This window comes from Hypanus sabinus, chromosome 1 (assembly GCF_030144855.1).
Source record: "Hypanus sabinus isolate sHypSab1 chromosome 1, sHypSab1.hap1, whole genome shotgun sequence".
In the NCBI taxonomy this organism is placed as follows: domain Eukaryota; kingdom Metazoa; phylum Chordata; class Chondrichthyes; order Myliobatiformes; family Dasyatidae; genus Hypanus; species Hypanus sabinus.
In genome coordinates this window covers 13,950,857-13,964,115 of record NC_082706.1, presented here as the reverse complement: position 1 = coordinate 13,964,115, position 13,259 = coordinate 13,950,857, and the positions used below count along the sequence as shown (strand labels likewise).

Here is a 13,259-nt window from a genome sequence, read left to right as displayed (position 1 = left end):
CAGCAGTCTCCAAGCTTTCTCTATTTGTGAGCCAACCATCTCTTCCTCAGTCTCTTCAGTTCAGTTCCCACCCCCCAGCAATTCCAGTTTAAATTCTCCCCATTAGCCTTAGCAAACCTCCCTGCCAAGATATTGGTCCCCCTCGGATTCAAGTGCAGCCCATCCTTTTTGTACAGGTCATGCCTGCCCCAAGAGGTCCAGAAATCTGAATCCCTGCCCCCTACTCCAATCCCTCAGCCACACATCTATCCTCCACCTCACTCTATTCCTATATCACTGTCGCGTGGCGCATACGGTAATCCAAAATCATTACTTTTGAGGTCCTACTTCTCAACTTCCTTCCTAACTCCCTGTAGTCTGTTTTCAGGACCTCCTCCCTTTTCTTACCTATGTCATTGGTACCAATGTGTACCACAACCTCTGGCTGTTCACCTTCTCACAGGATATCATGGATGTGATCAGAAACATCCCGGACCATGGCACCAGGGAGGCAAACTAGCATCCATGTTTCTTTTCTGCGCCCACAGCATCGCCTGTCTGACCCCCTAACTACAGAGTCCTCTATTACTGCTGCCTTCATCCGCTCCCTACCCTTCTGAGCCACATCAAGAAGCAGTGCTTCAAGGTTGCACCCATCATTAAAGATCCTCAGGATATTCCCTTTATTTGTTATTACCATTGGGGAGTAAGACCAGGAGCATCTACACCCACCTTCAATGTTTAAATTACAGCTTCCTTCTCGACACCATCAAATTCCTGAATGATCCCTGAACCCATGAATACTACCTCGTTATTTGTCTTTTGCACTATTTATTTTGTAACGTACAGTAATTTTTTTTCATGCACTGTACTGTTGCCACAAAATAGCAAATTTCATGAAATATCAGTAACAGTAAACCTGATTCTGATGGAACAGCCAAAGATTTGACAGGAACCAACTGTACTCAAAATGTTCAATACTCTGGTAAGATCCACAAAAGCTCAGCATAACTGGAGAACTTACCAAAGTTGTTCGTGTTTCTTGGAGATTATATTAGAAAAACATCATGTCTAACACACTCTGAAGCAACATATTACACTGTCAGCCAAAGGCAAACCTCTAAACTCACTCTGGCAAAGGTTTCTTGACTGATGCTAAAATGTTGCTGTCTCCTTGATCACCCTTTTGTTTTGGAACACAATGATGTCTGCACATCTCTTGGGAGAGAGCCACTTTTTCAGTAAAAGTTTTGGTGGTTGGGAGGCGAGGCACAGAGGAGATTTACTGTGCTTAATGAGTTCAGATGAAATTCCACCTTTGCTGCATGCTTTATAATATCAATGCCCTGCATTGGTATTAGGCAGAACAATTGTTCAGCATGGAATAGATCATCTAAAGGGCCTGTTTCTGTGCTGTAGATTCTGAATAGAACTTGGTTACAGAACAAAGTAATTTTAATTTTCCCGTGATGCCTTGAAAACTGTCAGTAGGTCAAAACCATTACAATGTACTCAACATTATGATAAATCTGCTTGGACAAGAGAATACTTGACCCATTCTTTACAAAGTATAAGTTCAATCGTGTTACATTTACATTCAATTCCCACACAAGTGAGGTCCATGTAAAATATCATTGCATCTGCTGCCACCTGATGACAATGCAGCGCACTTACACATGCAGAGGGGCTAAGATCAAACCCTATTTTTGCTAGATTCGGAGGAAACTATTGGAGTATTATGGTTCTGTATTGCAATATATTTAATTCAGGACAAGCACAATTGTGTGATAACGGAGGCCAAATTAAGCCGATTAAAGTTTAGGATGATAACTAGTAAATGTAGAGTCAGGTACAACATCTGCTTATTTAATGTGCAATTAAATAACCAAGTCCTCCAAGAGGACCACAAGCTTGTCGTGGTTTGGAAACTTGCATGCCTCAATGACGTGGAGGGCTATGTTGGCCAGAGTCAGGGCTTTAAGCTTTGGCTCTTGGTAGGGTCACCCATACCAAACAGATCAAAGATTTGAGGCCAGACTAAGAGTGGTCCACTAGTTCTCCAGGTTCGGGGGTTCAGCTCAGGGCTAACAACCCTGACTGGTAAAAACAAAATAGTTACGGAAACAGCAATAGAGAAGACTTCTAAATCTGAGCACAACGGTATTCCTGAGTCTCCACCTAAGACTTGCATGACTGACAGTAGTCAAAACCAAGAGGAAGCTACTGACATGATGAAGGAAGCCCTGAACACCACCAGAGATGGAGGACCTTCATTCCTGCCCTAAACACCAGTGGCGTAATGGGCAGCAAGTAAGTAAAGAAATAAGTCACAGTTAACTCTCTGACAATTATGGTGCTAGATCTATATCTGGTAAAATTTGGCTCAGAGGGTAAAGCTGTTTGATGCATCAATGAGAAAGAGAATCAGAGAGCCTTTTTCCACTGACTTGTCCTTTGAACAGTTACCTTTAATGCTGGAGTCTCTTCTTCCTCCTCTTCATCCTCCTCTTCCTCTGACACTACTGTGTTTGAAAAGATTAAAGGCGTCCATCGTAAGCTCTCAGGATCAACTTCAATCTGACGTGGATTAGCTTTGAGCTTTGCCATGTGCTCCTGGATCAGTTTTTCTCGACGGATGACCAGAAACCTTTAACGATTTAAGAAGAAACACATCAAAGGCAGATGCACAATGAATTTTAGAACGCACCAGAGGACCACAACAGCAGGAGTATAGGTATGTAACTGTGCTTTTCAATGTTTGCTATTTAGTCCAACAACATTTGCTTCAATTACTAAAAATATAAGCCATTAGCTGTTATTTATTTCTACTTCTGACAAGAAGGCTGAAGGAGGACATGATTGAGGTTTATAAATTACAAGGGGATTAGATGCATTGTAGGTAGTAGGTAACATTTCACCAATTGAGAGGGATTTTAAAATTAGAGGGGATAAGTTTGAAAGTGTAAAGGTTCAGAAGGATCCAAGAGGAAAGTTTCCACCCAAAGTATGACAGGAATATAGAAAACATGCTAGAGTGGGTGGTGGAGCCAGGCACAGTTTCTAAACAAGTATTTAAAAACACAATTATGGAAAGATACTTGAAAGAAGGGTAGAACTGGCAGCTTAGTGTAGAGGGTTAGTACAATGCTTTACTGTAGCAGAAACCCAGATTCAATTCCTGCTGCTCTCTATAAAGAGTTTGCACGTTCTCCCCGTGAACCCTTGGGTTTCCTCCGGGTGCTCCGGTTTCTTCCCACAGTCCAAGGACGTACTGATTAGTAGGTTCATTGGTCATTGTAAATTGCTACAAGATTAGGCTAAGGTTGAACTGGGGGATTGCTGGGCGGCATGCTCTCCAAGGTCCAGAAGGGCCTATTTCGCACTGTATCAAAAATAAAATTGAGCATTTCAGGGTATACAAGTTTCAGGCCTGATAAGGGGGATTGCAAAAGGAGAGGGGAGATGCACTGCTGATTTGGGGTGACATAATGGCAGAGGATATCCTGAACTCATAGCTGTTTCAACTGATAGGATATACTCATACCAAATCATCTCTTTGACAGAGCACAATCAATGAGCCAAATGGACTAATTTTGCTCTCATGTCTTATGGTCTAATTAAAGAATTATATTACTTTGCAGACTAGCCAATAGTCAATGAGGATTAGAGGAATAGACATGTAATCAAGTTGTTGAAAATGTAAAAGCAACTGGGTTCTGAGAGTGGGGATTTAAATTTTCCCAAAATAACTGGAGTAGGTTAAAGTTGCAAATGAAATACAATATTGGAAAATGCATTGTCATGCACTTTGGTAGTAGAAATAAATGTGCGCACTATTTTCTAAACAGGGAGAAAATCCAAAATCTGAGATGCAATGGAACTTGGGAGTCTTTGTGCAGAACACCCTAAAGGTTAACTTGCAGGTTGAGTCAGTGCTGAAGAAGGCAAATGCAATGTTAGCATTCATTTCAAGAGATCTAGAATATAACAGCAGGGATGCGATGCTGCGGCTTTATAAGGCACTGGTGAGGAATCGCCTTCAGTATTGTGAACAACGAACAGTTTGGGGCTCTTCATAGAAGAAAAGATGTGGTGGCATTGGAGAGGGTTCAGAGGAGGTTTACAAGGATGATTCTGGAAATGAAAGGGTTATCAAACAGGGAATGTATGATGGCTCTGGATCTGCACTCGCTGGAATTCAGAAGGATGGGGGAGGGACCTCATTGTAACATTTCGAATGGTGAAAGGCCTAGACAATGAAGGGGGGTGAGGGGAGAGTCAAGGGCAAGAAGGCACAGCCCCAGATAGTGGGACATCCATTTAAAAGAGGGACGCGGAGAAATTATTTTCGCCAGAGGGTGGTGAATTTGTGGAATTTGTTACCAAATGCAGAAGTGGAGTCCAGGTCTTTTGCTGTTTTTAAGGCAGAGATTGACATGTTCTCGATTAGACACAGCATCAAATGTCACAGAGAGAAAGCTGGGGAGTGGGGCTCAGCAGAGGGAAAAAAAAGGATCAATCATGACTGAGTGGCAGAACATTCTCTATGGGCCAAATGGCCTATTTCTGCTCTTATCTCTTGGTCAGCGCAGCATCATGGGCCAAAGGTCTGTAAAGCACTGTACTGTTCTACTGTATATGCTGTGACTAAGATCGCCTTAATGTAATAGGATTAGATGGGGTGGAGTTTGATTAGAGCATCTTAGAAAGTTTCTGAGACAGTACTACTAGATATTTGAGTGGTGGGATGGGGATACATCTCTACCAGGTGAGATGCAAGGTGCTCCTTCTCTCCATTAGCCTCAGGCCACCCTTGGGCAAAATGTAGCACCTACTTAGCAACCCCACCCCTGACAATCAGGCTCATGTGAAACTGTGGGCGCAGGAGGCAGATGGCTGTACGAGCAGCTGGTGTGTCTATCACAAGTCCTGGTTATGTGACCACAGATGCCAGGCTGACAACCTCTGATGAGTATAGATAACAGTTGGAGTCACCCACCTTGTAAAGACACTGCTCAGAAGAAGGCAGTGGCAAACCACTTCTGCAGAAAATTTTACCAACAGTCATGGTCAAAGACCATGATTGCCTATGTCATACGACAGGTCACGCAATGATGACTACTAGGGATGGGGCAGGAAATTGAAACTGTGAAGGTGATGAAAGTGTCAGTATGGAAACACTTTGGGAACAGTGACAATAATTCTGCAAGTTATGGAAAGGGGTAGGGCTGTTCCTTTTATTAACGTCTAGAATTGTGGGGAGAAGCATTAGACAGCACCTAGTGAAAGTAGATTAGGAGCAGATGCTTGCAGGTAAAGTGACAGTTGGTAAGAGGGTGTTGGTTAAAAGAAAGTTAGTATGAGTTCAGGGCAAGCATATGCTGAATGGTGTAAAAGATAAAGATAGAAAGATAAGAGAACCTTGACTGACAAAATATTTTGAGGATTTCATTCAGAAAAAAATAGGGAATAAATGACAGGAGCACAGAATGTGCAGTAGACAAATTAAAAGAGGAATCAACGGAGGAAGAAAGGGCAGAAGAAATATCCTAGGCAAGTATGAATAAGGAAAATCCTAAGACGTTATTTTTTTTTTAATTATTTAGAAATACAGTAGAGCAACAGAACCTTTTGACCCAATGAGTACATGCCACCCGATTACACCCCCATGTGACCAATTAACCTACTAACCCATAGGTTTTTGGAATATGGCAGGAAACCCGAGCACCAGGAGGAATCCCACAGGGAGAATGTACAACAACGGGGATTGAACCCAGGTTGCTGGCACTGTAATTATGTAATGCTAACTGTTACGCTATGGCGCTGCCCCAGTACTATTCTGCCAGCATTTCAGAAGCAAGAGGATGGAACAGGTTTCCAAATAGACCAAAGGGCTAATCTGTGTGCACAGTTAGGGGATGTGCGCAAGGTCCTAAATGAATACATTATTCACCAAGGAGAAAGGCATGAAGAATAGTGAGTTCAGAAAGAGATGTGTGGATAATCTGGAAGGAGTCAGTATTAAGGAGGTGTCATCAGATATGAGGGTTAATAAATCTCCAGGGCCAGATGAGATCTATCCTAGGCTGTTTTTCGGTGCAAGGGAAAAGACTGCTGTGACACTGTTGGAGAATTATCCCTCTGTTAACCCCAAGTGACCTGCCAGAAGACTGAAGAATAATTATTTATTCTAGTTTAGAGACAGTAGATGGGCAAAAAGTCAGCATGGATACGGTGGTCCAAAGAGCCCAATTCTATGCTGTACAACTCAATGATGGCATAGAAGGCTATCGACCAAGTGCTGATAAGCAGGATTGGTATACGCATTGATGGAGATTGTGGGACAAACAGCCAGTTTCTGTACAATATGACTCTATAACAACTTCTATTTATTTACAGCCTTATGAAAACCAGCATAAGACACCCTGCAAGTGCATCATTAAACAAAAGTGGAACCGGACTACAAGAGAAATAAGAGGATTGAGAACCACAGGCTTGGTCAGATAGGCAGACTTTAGAAATGGCTACTGAGTATTTAATCCACCACAAGCCAAAAATTGCTTGGTTTTACTACTCACAGTATACTTTGTAGAAGGGGAGCAAGAAAAATCAATGAAAGAAAAGTCACTGATGAGCAGCGGGGCACTGACATACCGGTCATTGCGGAACTGTAACATCTTTAGATGGTGGAGGATTGTGGTGATGTCCTGGGGGCAGATCCCTGTTAGTTTGCTGAGCTTCTTGATGCTAAGTAGCTTGTCATGGCATTGGTGAAGGCACTCCAAGATCACACTCTTCCAGTAGGCCATGTAAGAGAGTCGGCCCAGGTCAGACAGAGGCTTCTCTGGGGACCCAGCCTGGCCTTCCCGCTTCGAAAGCAAATAACCTGAGTACACAGAAGTTTCATGTCAGTCAGTTTTCAAAAACAACTGTCAGACCTCAAACAAGAGCAGAAAAGCTGAGCCAAATTGACATTCAAAGAATCTAGCTTAATACATCAGCATTTTGCACACAAGGGATTCTGCACCACGGAAGGGAGGAAATGTGCTATTTAATGACCACAAAGTTACAGCGAATTGAAGAGGCCAGTCCTGCCTCAGACTTTATAAACTGAATTCAACTATGACTTAGGTGCTGCAAAATGAACCACAGACAATAGAAATAAAGCATTCAATGAGTTAACACAAAGTACATCCATTATCCACAGCTGGTTTACAATATGGCCCTGGCAAAAAACTGGGAACTAACTGTCCAATAGTCTCAGCTGCAAGTTCTACACACAGGGAATTGAAATAATAGGTCTGGCTGGTGTATTAGCTCCTGAATGAATAGCAGACAGGTGGAGGAGTAAGGAGCGATGTGTGAGGAAAGTGAGTGAGTTGTGGTTACCATATGCGGGGAGTAGAGGAATAATTGCAACGATGAGGAAAGTGGTATCAGGCAGAGGAAAAGAAATAGTAGGAGACAGAGACAATAAAATCCGCCAATGCTGGAAATCCAAGCAATGCACACAAAATGCTGGAGGAACTCAGTCCATGCAGCATCTACGGAAAAGAGTAAACAGTCCACATTTCGGGCCGAGACCTTTCATCAGGACTCAAAACAGTCTGAGGGCAACAGAGATCCCAGAGGAGGAAAAGTAAGAGAAGGTTTCACTGAACTCCCATCGAAGGGAAGATTTAAACTTCTTCAGGGTAGGCATCCCTGGAAGGGACTTCGCAGTAGTAGTAGTAACACAAACGTGATAAAACATGCAGATGCTAGAAATCCATACATAAAATTCTGGAGGAAATCAGCAGGCTAGGCAGCATCTATGGAGAAAGAGCAAACAGTCAACGTTTCGGGCCAAGACTCTTCATCAGGACTGATGACCCTTCCGGATGACAGGTCTTGGCCCGAAACGTCAACTGTTTATTCTTTTCCATAGATGCTGCCTGGCCTGTTGAGTTCCTCCAGCATTTTGTGTGTGTTGTCAGTAGCAGACAGAAGTGGAAGCGGACCAGAGAAAAGTCAGCACAAGGTAGAAAACAACAAAAGTAGGTTACGAACTAGAGAGGGTTGAACAAGGAGTGGGAAAACAGAAGACAGATGAATGAAGATGTGGAAAGGTGTTTTTGTTCATCTGTGAAAAATCACTATTGTATTCATTTATTTATTTTTTTTTCCTTTTTTTTGCAGTCTGGAGATATGGTGAAACTGTCACAACCAGCAGTCTAACATGTTAAAACACTTTCACAAGACAAGCACTCCATTCTGAATGACTTAGAAAGTAGGCTCGTTTGTGAATATTGTTATAATTTGGCTCACTGTTTCCAGTACAGAGCAACCTGTGGAAGGAAAACCAATGTCAATATACAATTGCCCTTATACTTTCCAACTACAAGACAGCATATGCCACTTATAAAATGCCAACTTTCCAAAGCATTTACTGGATGAAATTTGATGAAGACTCCACAGAAATTGTCAGAAGCCAATGATTACATTTCATCTTTATTCCGTGAGAAAACTGATTGCTCAATTCAGTGATAAATAAATTCAGGTCACTTTTGTCCTGTTTTATCATAGTCTGGGGGAAAAATATTTTTGGTATCTCTATATTGTTTTGATGGTGCTCCTTCATTCTAGCTTGGATTCTGCACTGAGTTTCTTTGCTGGCAGCAGTTGATTGTTGTAAAGAAAATTCGTCAACCTTCTCCTATCATCCTAAGGGTTTAAACATGTTTAAGATCTATGTGTGTAATCTTATCAGGTCCCATTTGCATTTCCTGTACAGCTGTGTTGCAGTACAGTGAGGTTTGAGGTAAACACTTTATTCTAGGCAAAGGCGTTTACTGGATGTTCACATGGGCAACAGTCCTCCGATAACATATAACCTTGTTACACATAACCTTAGAGGAGATTTTGCAATGCTTTGTCAGAAAGTGTGCAGCTGAACCAGATCATTCTCTGGCAGCAAAAAAATGGAGACACAAAAGACAACAGATGCTGGAAATCTGGAGTAACAAACAAAGGCAGTGGAAAAGTACAGAGGGTTAGGCAGCATCTATGAAGGGAAATGGACAATCAATATTCCATCTGTAAGGGTCTTGATCAGGGGTTCCCAACCTTTTTTATACCATGGACCAACACCATTAAGCAAGGGGTCCATGGACCCCAGATTGAGAACTCCTGGTCTTGATCCAAAACATCCATAGATGTTGCCTGACCTGTTGAGTTCCTCCAGTGCATTTGTGTGTTGACAGAAGAATCAATTTATGCTTTAAGTCATGCTTATGTAGCCTGTCACATGGCACATGTGCATTCAACTCTTCCTTTTCACCATTTTAAAGGGTCTGCTTCATCTGGATCTCCATATAAGGTATGGCATTAAGAACGTGCCTTACACTCAGTACTTGTGCAGAGGGTAAACATTTCAAAAGAGGACTTTCACGCAATTTTTGACTCTGGAGGGAATTGGTTAGGTACATTTTGCTGGACATAGGCAGGCATCCATGGAAATACAAAATGGTTTAAGAAGTGAGGACTATTACTGAACTTAACAAGTGGTGTATTTTCTGCAATTGGTTATAACTCAAAAAGAAAATTTATTTAAATCTAATGGACTTGATCACCTGTAGCAGGGTTCCCCAACCTGGGGTCCATGGACCCCTTGCTTAATTGTATTTGTCTATAGCATTAAAAGAAGTTGAAACCCCCAGCCTATTGGATAAACCAAAGTTCTGTCATTGTAATCTAGTAAACAACATTCATTCTGCTCTAACATTATGAATGATGCAAGTAAACAGAACATATATAAGATAGAACATACAAGGTCAAGACTCAAGCATAAAATAAAATGTTCCTGAATTTAATTATGATTGTGCATATTGCTCCAAGTTCAAGAATAGTCATAGAAGAGTACAGCATAGGGACAGGCCCTTTGGCACATCTGATCAATAACAAACCATTTAAACTGCTTACTCCCTTCAACTTGCACAAGGACCATAGCCCTCCATTCCCCTGCCATCTAAGCTTCTTTTCAATGCTGAAATCAAAATTACATCCACCACTTGCACTGGCAGCTTATTCCACACTCTGACCACCTTCTAAGTGAAGAAGTTCCCCTGATGTTTCCCTTAAACCTTTCACACTTAACCCATGACCTCTAGTTGCAGTCCCACGCAACCGGAGTAGAAAAAGCCTGCTTGTATTTACCCCTCATAATTTTGTATACCTCTATCAAATCTCCCCTCGGTCTTCTATGTTCGAGGGAATGAAGTTCTAGCCTATTCAATCTTTCCTTATAACTCAAGTCCTCCAGTGCCAGCAACATCCTTGTAAATTATCTCGACTCTTTCAATCTTATTTATATCTTTCCTGTAGGCTGGCGACCAAAGCAGCAGACATCACTCCAAATTAGGCCTTACCAATGCCTTATACAACATCAACATAACATCTCATAATATTTTGATCAATGAAGACCAAGTTTTCTTTGCGGCCCTGCCTACCTGTAATGCCACATTTAATGAACTCTGGACCTATATTCCCACATCTCTTTGTTCTACCACACTCCTCAGTACTCTGCTGCTCACTGTGTAAGACCTATCCTGATTGGTCCTCCCAAAGTGCAATATCTCACACTTGTCAGCATTAAATTCCATCTGCCATTTTTCAGCCCATTTGTCCAGCTGGTCCAGATCCTACTACAAGCTTTGATAGTCTTCCTCACTGTCCACTACACCCCAAATCTTGGCGTCATCCATCATCCAGATCATTGATGCGGATGACAAACAACAATGGACCCAGCACTGCACTAGTCACAGGCCACCAGTCAGACAGACAGCCATCTACTATCATTCTCTGGCTTCTCCCACAAAGCGAATATCTAATATGGTTTTGGGTTTGTAGGAACCTAAAAACCTTAAAATGACACTAATCAAAAACTCTAACAAATGTCAGCTACCTGTATTCTGGGATATGTTACTGAACTTAAGGATGTTGCTCAGATTTATTCCAATTGCTTAGAATGGAACTACATTCAATACTTCAAACACTGCCTTATGCATGGGGGGTACATATCACTTGTCACTCATTCGGGATTTGATCACAGCTCTTTATAAAGAAAAGGTTTTCATAAATTTGCTACAAGAATATTCACTTACTGAAGTCGATGAGAAACCTTCCATATCCCTTCCTCTGGTACTGGGGAAGGATCATGATACAGGACACATTGTATTTCTGCTGGCAATGCTTCTCCTGAAATGGAAGGGAGAAGTAATTGGGAAAAAAAAGAACATTAGCAAAAAAAAACAAATATAGAGAGTGCACATTAACGAAAACTAACACCCCAGGTAATTCCCAAGTTTTACTGGATATGAGTTCAAAGTTTGCCATAAAATTATCAGCTTTCTACCCCCAACTATCCTCCAAATGGTTTGTGGCATTTTACAATGTAACATCTTTGCCATAAAAACAATATGTACAGATAATTTATTACAGAATAAATGTTCTTTCTGGGTTTACATAAATTAGAAACAAACATTTCCTTTTCTAAAATTACTGAGTGCAATTTCTAGTTTTGGCCCAGTAGATTTCTAAGTAGTTCTGTGCACCCAAAGGCTTGTGGACAGCAGCAATAACTGGCAGCAATAATGAGCACCCTGCTGTGATCTAACTTGCATAATTTCCCTGCTTTGATGTTCTTTGTGTAGACTAAAAAACAAAAAGCATCCTGTAAAGTATCTTTAACCACCTCCCTGCTATCTTTTAGGATTTGTGGATAGTTCTTCTGTTTCCCTACACTCTCAGTAATCTCCTGTTTATTATATACACACAGCGGTCACTGTATTCTGTACACCTGTTTGTTAATGCAGATATCTAATCAGCCAATCCTATGGCAACAATCATGCATAAAGGCATGCAGACATGGTCAAGAGGTTTAGTGGTTGTCCAGACCAAACATGAGAATGGGGAAGAAATGTGATCCAAGTGACTTTAACTGCAGAATGGCTGCTGGCACCAGACAGGGTAGTTGGAGTATCTCAGAAACCACTAAATCACCCAGGGCTTTTCTAGTGTTTACAGAAAATTATATGAAAAACAAAAAAAAAACAATGAGCAGCAGTTCTGTGGGTGAAAACACCTCGTTAGTGAGAGAGGTCAGAGGAGAATGGTCAGACTGGTTCAAACTCACAGCAACTCAAATAACCATGCATTACAGAATGTCAAACCTTGAAGTGGATGGACTATAGCAGCAGAAGACCAAACTAGGTTCAAATCCTGTACCTGATAAAGTGGCCACTGAGTGTACATTTCCATATTATATAGTCACGAGGGTTGAAGCATGAGGAGCATTTGATAGCTCTGGGACTGCATTTGTTGGAGTTTAGAAAAAAGAGGGGGATAGCCCATTTAAACCCATAAAGTCAAACACCATGGGGCCATTCTTTAACAAACACCATTCTTTAGCCAAAGGGTGGTGAATCTGTGAAATTCATTGGTACAGACAGCTGTGGAGACCAAGTCTCTCCACCTCTATTTAAAACAGAGGTTGATAGGTGCTTGATTAGTAAGGGTACCAAAGGTTATGGGGAGAAGACAGGAGGAGGTGGAGGAGACTCAATGGGCCAAATGGCCTCCTAATTCTGCTCCTATGTCTTATGGTCCTGTCATGTTCCAACTTACACAATACATCACCTCACACTTCTCAGGGTTAAATTTTATTTGACACTTATCTAACTACTGACTATACTATCTATATCTCGTTACAGTCCACAGCTTTCCTCCTCACTGCGGACAACAAAGCCAAATTTGTAATATGTGCAAACTTCCTTATGCCTGTGCATTGAAATCTAACTTATTAATATCTAATTCAAAGAGTAAGGGTTTTATCCCCAATACTAATAGCACCCAGTGACAAAAGTTTCCTTTGCTTCCTGTCACTGGGCCAGTTCTGGATCCAATTTGCTATTCTCTGGGACCCAAGGGTTGTCATCCTATATAATAATTTGCTGTGTGGAACCCTGTCAACAGCCTCACTAAAATCCAAGTAGACTACATCACACAGTACTCTTGTTGAACTCTCCTTGTTACTTTTACAACAAATTCAATCAGATTAGCAGGCCTTTAGTACCCTGGCTTCATTTATGGCTTTCTAAATTTAGCCTTATACAGCTTTAATAATGTGCCCAAAAATGAAGTTAAACTACATGGCAGGTAGTTAATTGATTATTCTTTCTTCCTTTTCTAAATAAAAGAATAACATTCTTCTAATACTCTGGAAACACTCCTATACTCAGTAA

The 13,259-nt window shown here is 41.4% G+C and overlaps 1 protein-coding gene across 2 annotated transcripts in view; it reads right to left on the bottom strand.

Moving 5' to 3' along the window:
* The window catches only part of LOC132391514 (histone acetyltransferase KAT6A-like), a 187,572-nt gene that overhangs the window by 27,674 nt on the left and 146,639 nt on the right, over positions 1 to 13,259 (bottom strand). For both annotated transcript variants that reach the window (XM_059964802.1, XM_059964811.1), the window contains exons 12-14: positions 11,121 to 11,214; positions 6,634 to 6,865; positions 2,446 to 2,626 (exon numbers count right to left, since the gene is read on the bottom strand). In XM_059964802.1, coding sequence (XP_059820785.1) covers positions 2,446 to 2,626; positions 6,634 to 6,865; positions 11,121 to 11,214 — 507 coding nt within the window. The remainder of the gene's footprint in view (positions 1 to 2,445; positions 2,627 to 6,633; positions 6,866 to 11,120; positions 11,215 to 13,259) is intronic.